The sequence below is a fragment of the Sardina pilchardus genome, chromosome 15 (assembly GCF_963854185.1).
Source record: "Sardina pilchardus chromosome 15, fSarPil1.1, whole genome shotgun sequence".
NCBI classification, from domain to species: Eukaryota; Metazoa; Chordata; class Actinopteri; order Clupeiformes; family Clupeidae; genus Sardina; species Sardina pilchardus.
In genome coordinates this window covers 31,288,361-31,306,528 of record NC_085008.1, presented here as the reverse complement: position 1 = coordinate 31,306,528, position 18,168 = coordinate 31,288,361, and the positions used below count along the sequence as shown (strand labels likewise).

At 43.5% G+C, this 18,168-nt stretch overlaps 2 protein-coding genes across 3 annotated transcripts; both read right to left on the bottom strand.

Moving 5' to 3' along the window:
• Positions 1-215: 215 nt before the first annotated feature.
• On the bottom strand, positions 216-5,644 carry tm4sf18 (transmembrane 4 L six family member 18). Its single transcript, XM_062555911.1, has 4 exons — positions 5,226-5,644; positions 4,096-4,167; positions 1,540-1,682; positions 216-1,041 (listed from the first exon to the last, which is right to left on the bottom strand). The coding sequence occupies exons 1-4, from the start codon at positions 5,400-5,402 to the stop codon at positions 843-845; spliced, it is 591 nt and encodes a 196-aa protein (XP_062411895.1). The 5' UTR covers positions 5,403-5,644; the 3' UTR covers positions 216-842.
• Positions 5,645-7,723: 2,079 nt separating this feature from the next.
• Positions 7,724-18,020, bottom strand: LOC134102088 (glutathione hydrolase-like YwrD proenzyme). Of its 2 annotated transcripts, XM_062556075.1 has the most exons (12): positions 17,978-18,020; positions 17,418-17,517; positions 17,016-17,169; positions 16,596-16,749; positions 15,224-15,430; positions 13,341-13,493; positions 12,918-13,005; positions 12,547-12,718; positions 11,421-11,577; positions 10,653-10,823; positions 9,498-9,582; positions 7,724-8,478 (listed from the first exon to the last, which is right to left on the bottom strand). In XM_062556075.1, the coding sequence occupies exons 2-12, from the start codon at positions 17,515-17,517 to the stop codon at positions 8,237-8,239; spliced, it is 1,683 nt and encodes a 560-aa protein (XP_062412059.1). In that variant the 5' UTR covers positions 17,978-18,020; the 3' UTR covers positions 7,724-8,236. The 2 variants fall into 2 exon arrangements, with proteins under 2 accessions (XP_062412059.1, XP_062412058.1); XM_062556074.1 differs by lacking the exon at positions 17,978-18,020 and having other exon boundaries at positions 17,418-17,834.
• Between the last annotated feature and the right edge of the window lie 148 nt (positions 18,021-18,168).

Here is an 18,168-nt window from a genome sequence, read left to right as displayed (position 1 = left end):
GGGAAATTATTTGAAAACAGACTTTTTTAAACAACATCTCAGAGTCAGTGCTTTGCAAAGCCACATGACTCTATTTGGTGACAGAACTGTTGTTTTGACATAAAATGGCAAGTACGAATTTGTGTGATTTTGTACATATTCAACTATTTGGTTAACTGTAGGCTAAGCTATTTAGTAAGTTGCTGGAATTCAAAGTTGACAGTTCATAATTTGAATTGTATGTAAAGATTGAAAATATTTATTTAATTGGACAGCATAAACATTATAAAAATATTGTACATTTCAACATGATATCTAACATCAAAATTTAAAAAATAAGTTACAATACATTTTTTTGACTTTTAAAAATGAGAAACAAGAATACAAAACAAACAGAATATCTTACAAAAAAGACGTGCGTGGATAAAATGATCTGTGGATATCACAAGATAAATATGCTTCAGTTTGTCTTGGGGGAAAAACAGCATCTCCATGAAATTCACCAGAAAGACATCTACATTAGTTCCTAATAAGATGAATTGGAGTGAATACTGAAAAAATAACCCCCCTCTCAAACCGGAAGGGGATGCCTGTCTAAGAGGCTGATAATTATTGAGAAGTCATCCATATACATCTCATTTGCATTTAGCCTTGATGTCGGCAAGTTCATCTGCGTTGGGGGGTAGGGGGGATCCAAATGTCCAAGAAACAGCTGGGATAAGAGCTATGGGTCACAAGCTTACATGAGAACTCTGAGAACCAGAGAAGAGTGGCTCATTAAATCGTATGGATCCCCCTGGCCTCCACGTCCTCGGAGACAACGGCTGGCTGAGAGGGCAGTGGATTTGAGCTCAGGCCTTTGCTCAGGCGTTGAGGCTGTACTCTTGCTTGTAGCAACAGGGTCGGCACACAGCGTTCACCACCCCGTTCACCAGCTGCAGAAACAAGATGATGAACTCCAGGACACTAAGACCCAGCAGGACAGACAGCAGAGTGACGTCCCATTCCACAATGTTCGCAGGCTGGATGCACACAGCCCACGTATCCCTGTTGAGCAAGTAGCTGTGCAGGGAAGAACACACACACACACACACACACACACACACACACACACACACACAGTATTTAATGTGACAAATTTCACAGATGTACAGAATCCTGGAGGTGCCATTGCAAAATATATGTTGTGTATAACCTGTGGGAAGTAACCTGTAAGAATGTGTGTTCATTTTACTAGACTGTGTTCTCAATTTACTAGATTGTGCTATCAATTTAGTAAACTACTGTATGTGCATAATTTAGTAAAATGTGCACACGATTTACTAAATTGCACTCTCATTTTAATATTTGTGAAATGAGCACAGTTTAGTAAATCGTGTGCACAATTTACTAAATTATGCATACCATCTAATAAAATGAGACCACAATTTAGAGAAGTGGGAGCATATTCTGTCGATATAAAAAATGATCTTGCAATGACACTTCTCAGGCTCCATGCAGAGGTGCCCCAAGAATAACCGATTATAAAATAGATGCCCTCTGAGCGCTGAGCACACATACCTTCCAGAGTCTTTCTCAAAGGGGTATGACCATCCCAGGCTGGTGAAGCAGTAGGGGCCTTTAAGCAAAGCCAAGGCCGACACGACAAAGCAATATCCCGAGCCGGCCAATCCAACGAGCGAGGCCAGCACTGAGCCGCACATCTGTGTCACGAGAAAACAAAAGCAGAGCGGAGGTCAGTCTGGATGGGCTGGGATCAACGCAGGCCCCAGGTGGCAAAATGCATGAGGGCCACGGGTGGCCCTGAAACCCTCGCACAGCTCCATGTGGGCTTGTGTAGCTGAGGCTTCTTCACCAGAGAGGCTGGGTCATGGGAGAGGGTTAGATGGAGGAGCTAACTGGGGACAGATACAGAGCCGGCTGCAGACATCATGGACAGACATTTTATTTTACCAAGGAGGGCACAAATTGATCCACTGTTGACTGTTGCAGGAACGTATTGAATTGATCACGTTAGTTTATGATAGGCCATTAAATGTGCTCTAAGCGATGTTACGTGGTTTACGTGGTCTCTGTAAACAACCCAGGTTCCAAAATGGCAACAAAAACAACCTTGTCCAGCCTGGGGGTTATTCCAAGTGGTTTAGTGACAACCCTGGGTAAGTTAACTCAGAGTAATGGTAAACTTTCTACAACAAGAACCCTATGGGATTGTTTTAGTCAACTTACCCAGGTTTGTCTCTAAACCACGTACTTGAAATACCCCCCTGGACCATAAAAACATAACAAATATTTTCAGCCAATCACCAACATGATGCACGTTTAGGAGAGTTTAATAGGTCTTTTAGGAGTTTTGTAGGCCTTTAAAGTTCGGCGACAAAAAAGCTGCGATCTTTGATATCCGGTTTCTTTCGATTTTTCCTAGGGGGAAATAACATGGGGGCCTTGAATTATCGCACCTGTTAAATGCAGACATTTTTCTCTGAAACACACTTTTGTCCTCTACCTTTGAGTGTCTTCTGTAATCTTTGATACGTTGAGCTACCCCAGAGCTAACTTGCAATGCAACTTCCCATAGGTAGTTAGCTTCAATTAACACCTGGATCTCCTTATATGGGCAAAGATGGTAGCTTTGGTTCTTTTTTGTAGGCTAACTTCAGAGGTCTATTTGCAGGAGTGAGGGAGAGGGAGTAGTGAGCTAGCTCTCCATTTTGTTTGAGCATCAACAGAAGTAAAGTCACCCGACATTGCTTAGAGCAACTTTAATAGACACTGGGCCTAGAATGTCTAGACCCTACTTGTCTACAATGTCTTCTTGTCTACATAGTATCTGAGTAGCTTCACTGTATTTAAGCAACATAAACTATTGTTGTATAATGGTGAGGCCTGTGCACAAGGACGGAGAGAGACGGCAAGAGAGACTTGAATACAGGCTTATGTTTAGAACTGAGATGCGTATGGAGAGAAGACGGCAAGAGAGACTCGAATATAGGCTTATGTTTAGAACTGAGATGCGTATGGAGAGAAGACGGCAAGAGAGACTCGAATATAGGCTTATGTTTAGAACTGAGATGCGTATGGAGAGAAGAGAGCGCTGTTGACAGTGGAACGAGTCGTTTTCTAAATAGTGTCTGAAAATAAATCTACAGACAAAGGCCAAGTACAGAGCCCAGGAAGTGTCGTAAGATGTTTTTTTTTATATCGAAAGAATGTGCGTTTATTTTACTAAATTGTGGTCTCATTTGATTAGATTGTGCACTCAAATGAGTATATTGTGTGCCCCTTTTACTACATTGCGCTCTCGTTTTACTAAATTGTAGTCTCATTTTATTAAAATATGCGCTCAATTTAGTCAATTGTGCACACATTTTACTATATAGTGTGCACAATGTACTAAATTGTGCGAAATGAGTGCACTATTAGTAAAATGTGCACACAATTGACTTAATTGAGAGCACAATTTAGTATTATGAACCCACTATTAAGTGAAACGTGTGCACACTATGAGGGCACGTTTAAATTAGTTCACGTTTTAGTCAAATGAGTGCACGTTTTCTGGGTATGCACCACAGGGTTCCGTAGCCAAGTACATTTGTCATCAGATGACTGTGATTAGTGCAAACGTGAAGTAAACTGTGCCACTTAAACCTGTTCCAAGCATTTAGCCTCCTCTAAGGTGATAAGCCATCAAGGCTTAGCTATTATTTCTGATAGGCTACAAAATAATAGAGATTTTACTATTTTACAAGTTTTATTTGCTAATTGACAAACCCATAGCCTACATTGCATTTGTGATTTGTTCAGGGATTATGGTGGAGTGTTATGCAGAACTGTAGGGTCTAGGAAGTAGGGATGGTTGGAGCAGCCAAGCTCATCCAGGGCAGGCACAGGCGACTTCCAGGCCAGGACCCCAGTTTATATACTAATACCTGCCCAACAAACAAACACCCACGCACATACAGAGAGAGGTACAGACACAGAAACACATTTACATACCCATACACTCACATAAACAAACACAGACACAAACAAACACACACACATACGACACACACACACACACACACACACACACACACACACACACACACACTGAAGTAAATAAGTACTACTCACAGCACAACTTTCCGTGACACAGCTGGCAGCACATTTCCCCATGCTCAGGAATACAGCTGCAGGCAGGAAGACCTACAGAGAGAGAGAGAGAGAGACAGATATATAGAGAGAGGGAGGGAGGGAAAGGCAGATGGGAAATGAAAGGAAGAGCAACAATGAGAAACAGGAAGACATCACAAGGGTGAAAGACAAAAAGCAGAAAAAAGGACCATGGAAAGACAGACACAGAAAGAGAAATAGAGGGGAGGGGAGGGGAGGCAGAGAGAGAGAGGATGTTTAGGTCACAGCTCTTCCCTCTTAGAAACTCACACTAACAGACCAGTTTATGATCTCATCCAAAGGAAACACATCCATCACAAACATCCTCTCTCGGTGACACCAGTGTCATGAGACACTATCATGCTAGTTAGTGTTTCCACTATCTTGGGCTCTTCAACACAGTTTTATGGTCAAATGCCAAGAATCCTGGGTCAACTGTTTCTTTTCTTGAAAAATATGAGAACTTTTGTTATATTATATACATATCTGTGAGGTCTACACATTTAGAACATTATTTGAAGTTGGAAAAAGTTCATGGAGAACTATCAAGGTACTATAAATCCTTTAGTAATCACACAGAAAAGTGAGACTAATTTATTAATATTGATAAGTTAATATTACACATTAAGATTTAAGGTTACACTTCACTTGAAGGTATCTACATAACAGTGACAAGACACTGTCATGAACATGTCATAAACATTATAAACAAGACCTAAAAGTTTATGGTATAACGCTTCTGTCATTACATGTCATTCGGTATAGGGTTAGGGTTCATGTGTCATGACAGTGTAATGTCTTATGTAGATACCTTCAAGTAAAGTGTTACCAGATTTGCTTCACATTCAATTGTATCATTTGATAGGACCTAGGCAGTAGACACAGTCTCCTCAGGGTTAACACATGAAAACACATGACTCTCTAAAAAAAGAAAAAAAAAAAACTAAAGGTCACTGATACTCAAGGATGGTCTCAATTTAGTGTGTTTAGAGTGAGCAGCCTTGTTCCGACAGCACAGTAAAACTAACCACTCACAGATCCAATTCTACACTAGTATGTGATTAACACGGATAAAACAGTTGTCCACTCACCGCAACACCTCCTCCACCGACACCCATGAAGAGCCACGGGTAGAGGGAGACATGGTCATCCTCCACGTAGTTGAGGGCCCCACCGGGGAAAAACAGCAGAACGTTGGCCACAATGCAGCAGATCGCCAAGGGGATGAGCGCAAAGCCCATGGACCGGGCGAAACCGAAGGAGCACATCGCTCTTGAGTGCGGCCGAGAGAGAGAAAGAGCGAGAGTGAGTGAGAGGAGAGAAGAAAGGAGGAGAGGAGAGGAGAGAGAAGCAAGGGCCCTCCCAGGGTCTGTCCACTGCTGTAATCCAGGAAGGAAACTGCGAGGGCAGAGGAGAGCGTGCTAGGTTTTTAAGTGGACCCTCCACCTCCTGGGTCTTAGACTGAGGGACTAGGGATATGACGCAACAGGTTCCATTCTAGGCAGAGTGACCCCCACAGGCGGAAGAGGGTTGAGAGGCTCCAGTGTGACTCTTTCCACAGAGAGGAGAGAAGGGTGGGGACCGCAGGATTGAGAAAGAGAGCGGGTGGGAGGGAGGGAGAGAGAGAGAGGAACACGAGAGGGGCAGAGAAGGGGGGCTTTAGGGAGGGTAGAGTGAAAGAGAGGAAGCATTCAAGCAGAGAGGATGTATCCCCAGGGCACAGTGACAGAGCACAGAGCATGTGCTTTCCCACAACCCCTCGGGGTGCTCACAGAGACACAGCATTTCCATACTGTACTGTATAGCACCCTCACCCATCATGGCACTCTCACAACAGGCAGGGCAAGTTGCAGCCAATGTCTGGTTTCTGATTTACATTATACTTCGCCTTTATTATTTATCAAAAATATCTTTCACGTGACACTTATGTGTGGTACTGCACTGTTTTTGAGCCTAATTCATACAATCCAGGGTAAGTCAATAGTGGAGACACACACCCTCCAAAAGAACATGTGCGTACATGCATACTAGTATCTTGTCAGTGTCTGAGTCTAAAGGCATTTCTTTTCAAAGCAACTTCAATGTGTTATGACCATGAAGCAGCCCAGCTGACCGATGAACATCAAGCCATGGAGTGGACACACTTCTCCAACACAACAGAAGATGGCATCAGACTGTCACTCATCACACACCGAACGGAGGTGATTCCTCCAGCCTCGGCTCCTGTGTGTCCCGATAGATGGTTTGTAATATAAGATGGTTACAAAGCAGCCAAGTTATGACATGATGTAGGTTGTAGTCGAACAAGCTCCACGTTCACTGTTTTATTGACAAACAGATTGGTATTGAGTGGAATGGAATGTCCAGAGGGCCTGGTTTGCTCAAGTGGCTGTGAGCCTGGATTACCCTCCGCAAGTAAGCCGGCATAATGAAGAGAGGCCCTGGCTAATGAGCAAAAAACTCGGCCCGGCTGAATGGGTTACGTAAGCCCCCCCAAATGTTTATTCACTTTCCTTGAAAAATACAGCTGGCTTTCATTGTAATTGCTGACAAAACGTATTTGGCCGAGAGGATTTGAACAACAGGACTATGCCTGTGACCCATGGGAAAAAAAGTCCATAATACGATAAAAAAAAAAATCCACAGTACAATGCAGGCAAGAGCAGGAGCCTTGAGTGGAAGTGTTGTTTATATGCGACATACAGTAGTCTGACTCAAGTGTAGATACAGTGTGACTGACAGTGAGCAGGCTGAACGTCTGTACACCAGTATGGAATATGCAAGAAAAATGACCTCATGAGATTTGCACTTTAGGTAAAACAGAATGGTTGAGTGGAAACATTGAGAGGATCACTTGCATGCCTTGCATGAATGCCTCCTCATGTGTGTGGTTGAAAGTTGAGAGTCGGGCGTTAACCCTTGCTGTCTATAAATACCAGAAGATAAAGTGGGGAGGGTGTGCTTCTAGCCTGTAGTGCGTGTCTGTTGCAGGTCGCTGCCCCCTGTTAGAGCATCAGCATCACCAGCACCATAACAGCGGCCAAGACTGACAGGAACGAAACTCCCAGGGAGCACCATTAGTCAACAGGGGACCTGGGTGAAGCTGATAAAGTGTTTGGAAAAGATATGGTTTTCCAGTGGTTGAGTCCAAGCTTGGGCTTGGCTTTTGTCTGCGTCCGTCAGAGGGGGGAAAAAACGGAAGAATGAAAAGGAAAACTGCAGAATGGGAATGAGTCAGAGGGGACGTAAGGTTCTGGCGTTCCAGCCCCCATCCCTCGACTTTTTCCCAATCTGGGTATTCATAGTGAAATTCCAAAGTGTAGACTAATGTTTGGCAAGAGCCATTCAGATCAATAGTGATTTACATACAGTAGGTATATTTCAAGGGGAGGTGGCTCAACAATACTACAGAGTTTTCTAGTTGACCACATCCTAAGATTATGAACGTCATTCAGTCACTGGGGACTAACAAAAGAAAATTTAGTACGGAAAAAGTTGGTCATCCATAACAATATGTCCTTTCATCAGTTATCTGAATAACATCCCCATTCATGTATTCTGACAAATACTGTATAGATGGGCATGAATTGCTTTATTTGTCTTCAAAGAATCTTTCTTTTTAAATGTCATCTCAAAAATAGCAGGGAAGATTATGCATGGGTTCTTGAGAAATCATGCCATTCAGAGAAAGACATAACCAACATTTGTCGTATGAAATCATTTATATTCCATTGTAAAAGTACATTTGATAAATGGATCATTATACTTAAAAATAGCTTTGAAAAGTCTAACATCAAACTTGATCACCACACAGAATACAAATGATCTGACTTTTTCTCCTAAAACTTAATTTCTTTATCAGTTTATTCAGTACTTTTATTTAAAATGTTATGATTCTTTTACAAAAGTGTCTGTAATTTAGTGTATAATACTGCAGCGTAACTACCGGTACACATCCCATTCATTCCTTATAAAGGTCACAAAATGCACACAGTTGGGTGCAGAGCATGGATGACCAGCACTGTGGAGCATATTGTTGGTGCACATGACCTCTCTGGAGCATAAACTCTCCAGGGTTAAGCCTCTCCATGTGAACGCAAATCTAGAAGCCCACGGCGCAGCCGTCAGCCCTGGGGTCGGAGCCGGCCCAGAGCACTCTGGGAGAGGGGTCAGAGGGCTGGGCGGCAGGGTCCCACCAGGCTCCGACGCTGATGACCTGACCCCTGCCGAACTGGGCCCGGTCGTGGCCCGCTACTGGCCCGCGCACAGCGTGGCCCCGCCTCTTCAGCTCCTCGGCCACGCCCTCCTCCACACCGGCCTCCACGCTCAGCTGCCAGTGCTGGGCTGAAAGACACACACACACATACACACAAGACACACACACACAAACACACACGTAGGCACGCACGCATGCACACACACACACACACACACACGGACGCACACACGCGTGCACACACACACACACACGCGCGCGCGCACACGTACGCACACACACACACACACACACATACATATAAACAAGGTAACAGTAATATCAACATACAAAGGGTAAAATACACCACATCCAGTGACTTGGCTACCTATGTCAAATCATATCAACATTATTACAAATAATGTCACATTATTAGAGAGACTGAAGGCCAACACAGTACTGTATAGCCCCTGCTGGAGAATGCTGCACTTCGTAAAAATGAAAAGAAAAGTCTAACACAAAATGCTACAGATAGTCCATCTGCTATGCTCGACGTCTCAGTGTATATACTGTACCTCACAGATCATGCTGTATACATAGATGCGCCCTGATTAGTATGTGCACAGAGACCTGAGAAACGGTAAACAAGCTGGAGTAGGAGTGTAAACACGGCTTGTATGAGGCGTCTAGGCCTCTAATCAAATCTCCAAATCCGTATTACTGAAAGCCCACAGACAAAACACACTGTTGCAAGTCTCTTTAACCAGCACTGTGCTGCAGGAGGACTTCCTGGTTTCGGCTAAAAACCACATCACTGTTAACATCTATTTAAGTTTACAACAGATGCATGACATGACCTTTTTTCACATGGTGTGATCCATCCTTGTCTTTTTTACAGTAACTAGCGATCTCAGATATGAATCACGTGAGTTTGAGAGGCACCAGAGGGTTAACGCTACTCTGGCAGGGGACCCAGCCGCACTGCACTCCGGAGACTCTGGCACGTGAGGAAGGGATTTGGACTAGCCTATCTGCCCAGCGTCTGTCACAGGACCTGCATGTGCGCTGAAAACAATGGCCATCAAACTCCCACCACCACCACCCGCCCCGGACGACCGTTGGTCCAGCAGGCTCGATTGTTCTGGGTCTGGGCCCAAGCAGGACTTACAGGCTTCATCGTACTGGACAAACACACGTGGGGCGTCTAGGGCCTGCTGGGGGTTCATCCCAAACTCCAGCATGTTGAGCAACACCTGTGGACACATACAACATACAAGTTTGTTTAAAGAGGACACAGAAAGGATGAATCGAGTATTGTACTGTGTTCTCTGATGTTACAATAGTATATATTCAACTTTGATTCATAACATTTACACTCAATTGCAATTTTACAAGCCCAATTAAAACCTTATATTTAGGCTGGGTATTGAAATGGTCCGTTCATCATTCATCAAAACCGAGACAAAAATGATTTCCATTCCACAGGGTTTACATGTAGCTGCTCGGATGATGCATGCACCAGAGGCCAATGTAGCATCTTTAGCAAGCTCTTGCAGAGCCAAAACAGAGGTCTATGTTTTAGTATGGGTGAATAAAAATAATCTAGTATAAAAGCAGCAACACATTTGGTATACAAGCAGCAACACATAAGGTGTTGGTGCATTTTGATATTGTAAACGTGATCAGCGGTTTGCATTAAAGCTCCTCCTGTTTATTATGGACAACTGGATATCCCCTAAAACAGCTGGTGCCCCATACACAGCACATGAGGAGTGTGGGGGAAGCAGCGGCACTCAGCGTTCTTATTGCTGCACATTTTATGGGAGCAAAATAAAAAGTTATATTGGTCTTCATTGAAGAGTAAGAATGAATTACTGGTATGGATTGAGATTTCACTCTGAGTGTACCCTAGTGAGGCACACATCCTGTCTAGCCTAATATTTCCAATATGCTGTATTCTTCATTGCACCTGCAATTCATGCAAATATGGTGAAAAATGTCATCAGGTCTCTCACTAGGTGCCACATTTAAATAAAGATGCTTAGCAAAGCGGTACTACCACATTGTACACAGCTTGCAATTATAGGGAAATCTCTAGCACTACTGTACTTGAGATATACGTCATCTATACATACATATATCTTTCTCTGCAGAATTTCATTACTTCCATTCTCATTTATTTTATTTTATTTCTGTTTTTAACCGGGTATGGGAGGGGACACTTGCTTTATTCTCTATCAACTAGGCTGCCTATCAAAAACAGTAGCGTGACTCTTTCTGCAGCGCCACCCACTGGAAGAAAGCCAGAGCTGCGCCCCTGCACCTGAACATGCCCCTGGGGCTGCATGAAGGCTCCCATCACCCCAAACGAGCAGAGCAGTCTGTTGGAGCCGGCCTCGGTCAGCAGGGCTGGGATGATGGTCTGGTAGGGCCTCTTCTCAGGGCCCATGCAGTTGGCGTGATTGGCATCCAGGGAGAAGTGAGCGCCTCTGTTCTGCAAACGGGAAGGGAGGAGGAGGAGGAGGAGGAGGAGGAGGGGCAGGGGTGAAGAGTGGTCAGTGAGGGGAGGGGGAAGGTCACTGGAGGACTGGACGACTGGCAATATTTCATGTTGAGAAAACAGGAAGTGGCCCCACACCACAGTCTTATGCTCTTTTGCATGCTCGCTGGGCGTCCTCTTTAAGAGATGGTGAAAACAAAGCACTTCCATTTTAAGGTTTGGGTGTATTCTGTGGGGTTGATTTAATGGATTTACTACAGGTATGCGCCTTGTGAAAACAGTTACACAAAATAAACAAAGAAGTCATTCAAATGTCAAAATGGATAGAACATGTTAATGACCAGCCAAGGCTGTTAATCATTAACTATGAAAGGGAAGCCCAATGAATACACCAATAAAGGTACATCCTTGTCAAAGACTGTGAACATCTGTTACAGGATCACATGATCCGCTGAAGCACAACATCAAATATGTTATTTATTCTCTCCCAACCCAAAACACTATAAATACTATAAAACTCCAAAATAAAATCGCTACTTTGAACCAACACTAGGCCTCAAACAATGGCATTGACAGGAGTGGGAGACTTACGTGGAGAGAAACCCCACAGCCTTTTGGCACCAGCCCCGTCCCAAAGCCCATGTAGTTGCTGTTGACGAAGGAGCAGGCGTTGCCCTCCGCGTCCACCACAGAGAAATACACCGTTTCACTTCCTCTGGGGGTCCCGGGCTCTTTACCAGCCCTGGCTCTGTGGAGGTACACACGTGAGGGCTTTTAACGAGCCGCTCAGAGATGTGGGGCAAGATTTTTCCCTAAAGTTGTATAATTTCAGTTCCAAGGGATATACCAGAATGATTTCCAGTCGTCATGTATTAGAGAATATCAAATATGGGCCATAATGTTTTATTTTATCACTGTAACCTTCCAGAGAATGTAGGCCTTCAAACCGCACTGAAACATTTTAGATGGTTAAGTTGGCTGAAAGAATAAGGTTGGGCTATTTGTGATGGAAACCTCAGAGTCTAAAGTCTACAGTCAGACGGATCAATAAACCGCACCCCCTCCTATCTCTCTCTCTCTCTCTCTCTCTCTCTCTCTCTCTCTCTCTCTCTCTCTCTCTCTCTTTTTGATGGCTCTCAAACACAGACAGCCTGGGCTCAGGAGGGTTGGGTGGAGGGGGTGTGTGATGGTAGTTCCTCTGCCTCGGGAGGGGTTGGGTAAACAGTCATATCTAAAGTAAGCACACTGTGCCCGACACTGGCTGGTACTAGGCTCTGGCAGAGAGTATTGGCAAGGTGGGACTGACGCTAAGCTGCACCTCATGCGCTGGCGGTGTTTTCTTGAGATCCCATGTGCAGCGTACACTCCTCTAAGATATTTTAGTCATTCATGGGACGGGTAATTGTAATGGGTAATTAATACTCATTCACCTTTAATGCTACACTCACTTCTTTAAAATGAAAAGGGGGTGGCCAATCTCTCCCATCGAACTAAAGGTGCATCTGTGACGTTTTAGCAGAACACGCCCTCCAATAAGTTGATGCTGGGCTTCTATTAATCAAAAAAGCTTTATCAGGGGTGTCCCTGCTTGCTTTCTAATGGCTTTGTGTTGTTTAACAACACGTGTCACCCACTTGCTTATGGTGAAAAGCTCTCATGTTGAATTCATGCCTGGAGTGGAGAGCCACTCAGCTGATCAGCGCACGCTACACATCACCTGTCCATCTGAATGAGCCGGGCGCGTTGCTGACTGTAGTCTTTGGCCAGCAATCCCTCCAGTGGCACGTTGGCCTGGGCAGGGTCTGCATTGAAGTGGGTGGTGTCTGCCAGGCTCAGCTTGAAGGCCTCCACTAGAAGGTGGAGGTAGTCTGCACTGTTGTGATCCATTCCTGTGTGTGTGTGAGCAGGCCATCATTTTGCTGTCTTCTCAAATTCAAACAGTAAATTGCATAACAGACTTTGTTTTTTCAGATAATATGTTTCTCAGCTTAACTACAATACAATTAGACCTCTATAAATGGTTCTATTTCTTCTCATCAATAACCAGAATGAGCATATTGTGATGGTGGCATATTTCAAAAGTAGCACCTTTTAGAGGGAAATTTTCCAAAATATTAAGGGCAATAAGAGCTGCCATCCCTTGTCCATTTGGCGGAACCTCCCAAAGTCTCACTGTCTGACAAAATGGTGAAGTAATAGTATGTAAACACAGAGAGAAGCCAATAAATAAACAGATCATTTATGTGATGTAATCTCAAATATAAATATAGAATTTAGTTTTCTAAACTATAGTTATACATACATTATTATATAATATATAGTCAGATAATATATTCAGACATAAGAAATTAAATCTTTGACTACTCTTTCACTAAATGTGGCCAATACATCTTAACAAACACCAGAGCCGTCAATACTATCTGACATGATTGATGCTTAGCTAATCTGATGGGATTGTCAGCATGTGAGAGGGGTGTAAGAATGAGGCGAAGCCCCGGGCAGCAGGTGCACCTTGTACTCGGTGGAGATGGGTGTGATCTGCGTGCTGGTGTGCTTCCTGAGGTCCTCCAGGCTCATTACACCGCCGTTCTCTCGCACCACCTCCACTATGGCCTCCGCTATCCGGCCTTCATAGAAACCAGCTTTCCCTCGGCGAGCAATCTCCTACGCATTCAGCAGAATGCAAAGACACTGTACAGTCAAAGCAAACCTTTGCGTGGGAAAGAGGCCATACTGTTCTTTGTACATTTACATTACACAGACATGGACAAAAGCAATGCTAACACACGTGCAGAATTCCCTTTATGTCCCTCATGCCTGAATACACATATTTATTTTTGCATACTCTGCATGTTATAGAAATGTATGTATGTATGTTGTTCAAATTATCCCTGCTATGATAACATAAAGGGGTCTCTGTGTATTATGCAAACCCTCCCCTGACAACACAGGAGCCACTGTCTGTATCGATCGGTAACATTATCTCTAAGGGCTGCAGGCTTGGCTATTACAACTGCCATGCATCATTCGCGACTGACGTTGAAAGCAAACGCTCTAGAAGCTCATGGTAAATGAATAGGGGAACAGGTGCCATAGAAACCGGTTACTAATCCACTGAGTAACAGACTGTTTGTTTTATCATGCGTGGGTCGCAAGCATCGATTTCCATTCTTTGAGATAACTCAGATGTCTACTTCAGTAGACATTCGCCTAACTCTGAGCCAGGCCTGCTCCATAAGGTACTACCATGCTACAGCTGTGTAACTACAGCATAGCTTTCTGAAAATGAGACATGGAAACATTGGATATGTATACCACCAGAAACCAGCCACACATCTTGAAATGTCTTTAATTGTTTCTTTTGTTTTGCTTCCGCAACTGAAGAGCTCCGTTTGTAGTCTAGATTGGTCTAATATTTCCAGACGTACATGCAGCTATCACATCTGGAGTAGCCAGATCCACTGGATTACAGTGGAAGTTAATTGTTGCAGCAGACACAATGTGAACGGAACACTTTAGTTTACTTAATGTGTCCGGTGCAGCCTACCTCTCAGACACAATGACCTACAGCATTAGTCATAAGGACGTACTGCCAAAGTTTGTGTTATGGGAAGATGGCGTGTACCATACCTCCTGAAAGCTCAAGATCTTTTTACAATAGACTGGACCAGGATAAATGTTAGTACTTTGCAGGCAGTAACATGCCATCAACTGCCTACCATCAACCATCAACATACAATACAAATATTATTCCTAAATGATGGTGTAATGTAATGCTACAACAACTACATATTAGCATGTCACTCTAGATATTCAAGAGAAGAGAATGAGAGTGTACACTTTTAGCAGTCCAATTGAACTCAAAGTGTGTTTGTAAACAACAAGGCAGCATAATAATCATATTCAGGTAGTCCTGTCTCTTTCGATGAAGCCAATTTCATGAGCAACATTGGTGGGCAATAACATGAAGGGGTTCCCTCCTAAAGCTCTGATAGGATGACCATGACAGGTTGCCCACTGATGATCTACTTTCTCCATACATTATGTTGCCTAATAACAATCAAGAGTGAATAATATCAGGGTTGTTGTGGGGCAAGTGGGTGCGACGTCCATGCCACATTCAGGTCCAAGTGTCCACGGGGACCCGGGTTTAAAGCTGACCTGCAGTTACTTCCCAATCCCACCCCATCTCTCTCCTGTTCACTTAGTGCCACTCTTCAACTGTCCTAACTAAATATACGTTTAAAATACATTTTAAAATGAATAAGAGAAAATATCAAATGAGAATAAAAATAACAGTCAGAAACATCAAGTAATAGGTCATCCAATTTCTCCATTTTACTATGGGTATTACATGTTTATTAGTTCTGTAATCACAATCAACTCAACGTTACCTGGAAGGTCTGAGCCAGACCTGGATTGGTGACCACCTGGCCATGTTTGGGTGGCTGGTTGTTGGGGAGGAAGTCGCCACCCAGTTCCCTGCCAGCGTCCCTCATCGCCTTTGTCCACTTGGCCCAGTGGTATGCAGTGACCTCGGCGACTGGGAATCCCCCGATGGCCAAATCGCACGCTGGCTCCAGGATATCAGCCAGAGAGAGCTACCGGATTTAACACACAGACCAAAAACTCATATCACTTCCTGAGTGACCCACCCAAAGGTACTCAGATAGATTAATCATTTTGTATAAAAGTTTTTTTTCATAAAACAGCATTCCCTGACTTCATATTCCACTGAGTCCTATGTGCAGACATTTCAACTAATACATTTTTCACACAATGATCATATCAAAAGATATGTTCTACCGTTTAATCTTCTCTTTCTATCATGAACTACTGGGGCTTCACAGAGAAGTGCTACCACCTCTGTACGGTCACACAGCTACAGTATCAAGTAAAGGGGGAAACAAACAAAAATGGCACAATGCCATATCCATTTCTGGAGATGGAGCAATGCAGGGAAATGAGTCAGACCAAAGAGTGAATAAACCTAAAAATAAGGGGTTATCCCACAGCAAGGCATTCTCATTTGTCCTTGCTGAGGAGGGGTGTTTCATTCAAACACACACATTCCACTGGTAACCACACCAGGGAGACAGCACGTTCTTCACTGCTAACGCGGCCATGGATCTAAACACACACGGGAGGAGACCTTCCCCCGGCAAATTACACCATTGTCACTGCGAGTGGATCCACAGGTCCAATCACAGCCTTGTGAATAATACACCCTGACCTTAAGAGCTTCAGGATGTCCAACAGCCTGTCACAGCCTATTAAGTGAAACTGTAAAAACACACATATTATTCCATACACCCACTCAACACACACACCCTAACTTTTTACTGTGGTCGAAACACAGAAAACACCCACAAAGGGTTGTCCCAAAGATATTAATCACACATCGTATCTGAAAAGATAGGTGTAGTATCAGTATGGAAATCTGGGAATCAGCATTCTCTGACATAACCGTGGGTGTTGCACTGAAGTCAGGGTAAAAAGAATCTATATGATGATTAATGACATGTCTTCTTTCACCCACACCCTGTAAAAAATAAGACATTGCTTAACAAAAATAGTATAATACATTTCCCTGAATATATGCTTTCAAATACAGTGGTTCAAAAATTCCAATGCCTGGTTTTTGTTTGGAATTACTAACACCATTAAAAAGGGGGTTTTGAAATATTAATAAAAAAAGAAAATAAACAAACAAACAAAACGAAAAGGATGGAAGTAGTTAATGTGAGCAAACAGAGACAGAGGTACCTTTTTGCTCCCAAACTGCTGGATGGTGTCACACCAGCAAGCGGCAGCTCCCGGGACGGTAATGTTTAGGGCGTGGAAGGCCGGAGGGGGGCTGCCCTTCTTGAAGCCCCTGCTCTGCATCAGCTCCAGAGTCTGGGCCTTGGGCGAGCGGCCACTGCACACAGAGAGGAGAGACTCACTGTCATGCCCATGTCGCCATATGAAGTTGTGCTGTGCATGATGACCATGAATAGGAAGTTGAATAGTTAATGTTACAATGCAATAGAGGGTAATTGGGTTCCAATTTGTTCAGACAATTTGTTTGTGGGTGTAAGTGTGCATAAGATTAAATGCACATGTCATGAAAGAGAAAATTGATTCCCTGTTCCACATTCATATCAAACAATACAGTCCACTGGAGCCTTCTTATGCCTCAATTACCTTCCATTCAGTCCACGCACATGTCCAGTTTGTGCATCAAAGTACAGACAAAAGCAGTCCCCTCCTAAACCAGTGCTACAGGGTTCTATCACATTCAAAGCTGCAGCCACAGCAACAGCAGCATCTGCAGCATTACCACCTTTTTTGAGGATGTCTGCAGGAAAAACACGTGAGATTATTAAACATAAAATGTATCAAACATAACTATATCATTGTGCTTATAAATAGCCTACTGTATTTATACACGTCGATAGAGAAGTTTACATAAACGTGTTTGTCAAGACATGAAGATGTAGAACAGCCTAGGCCATTTTACGAGAGTAGCCTGTAGTTACATGTTACTTCGGACGAGAGAATTGTGCGGTCTTGTTGCCTATGATTTTGTGTGAAAGGAACACTGACCCATCCCGATGACAGACGCCAGCGACTGACTTGAAGCAACACAGCCATGTAAACAAACCACAGGTGATCGGCGGGAGGTAAAAGGCAGTTCGGGCAGCATCTTCCTTAACATAATGTGCACATTACTTGCTGTGATCTGATCACAGGATTAGCAGCACTCTAAGAAAGCACGTCCTGATGTAATCCACCAGTCTCTCAATGTAAACTCGCGGACATAGGCTAACAATGCTTTGTCAATGGTAGGATAATACACATACTAAATTAATGATAAAACTTAATGGCAAACATATTCCGCAAAAGTTGTAGCCTACACTTTGAAGTAATCCCTTTCTCTGCTATCCATTGCTTAGGGCAGGACGATAAATCGAACACATATGGAATCGATTTTCCTTACAGTCTTCATTTAGGCCTTCAGTCTTTGGGAGCACAAGATAAAAACAAATGATTTGTTTGTTGTCGGCTATTGAAATGATAATTCTCTAGCCTATAAATAAGAATAAACTAAACATACGAAACATTACATAGTTTGCTGTTAACGACCCGACTATCAGGCAGCTCACCTTGTTCTTCCTTGTGTTAAAATTTGAAATGGTCAAAGTCAACTTTTCAAATTGTCTGAGGCGAAATAGTCACAAGTAACGGCCGTAAAGGTCAAGGGTTAGGACCATAGTGCTAATTGATCACAAATTGGAAGTTGTGTGGTAGGTCTACATAAAGGAAGACTGAGTAGGCTTACAGTTGGGACAGTTTT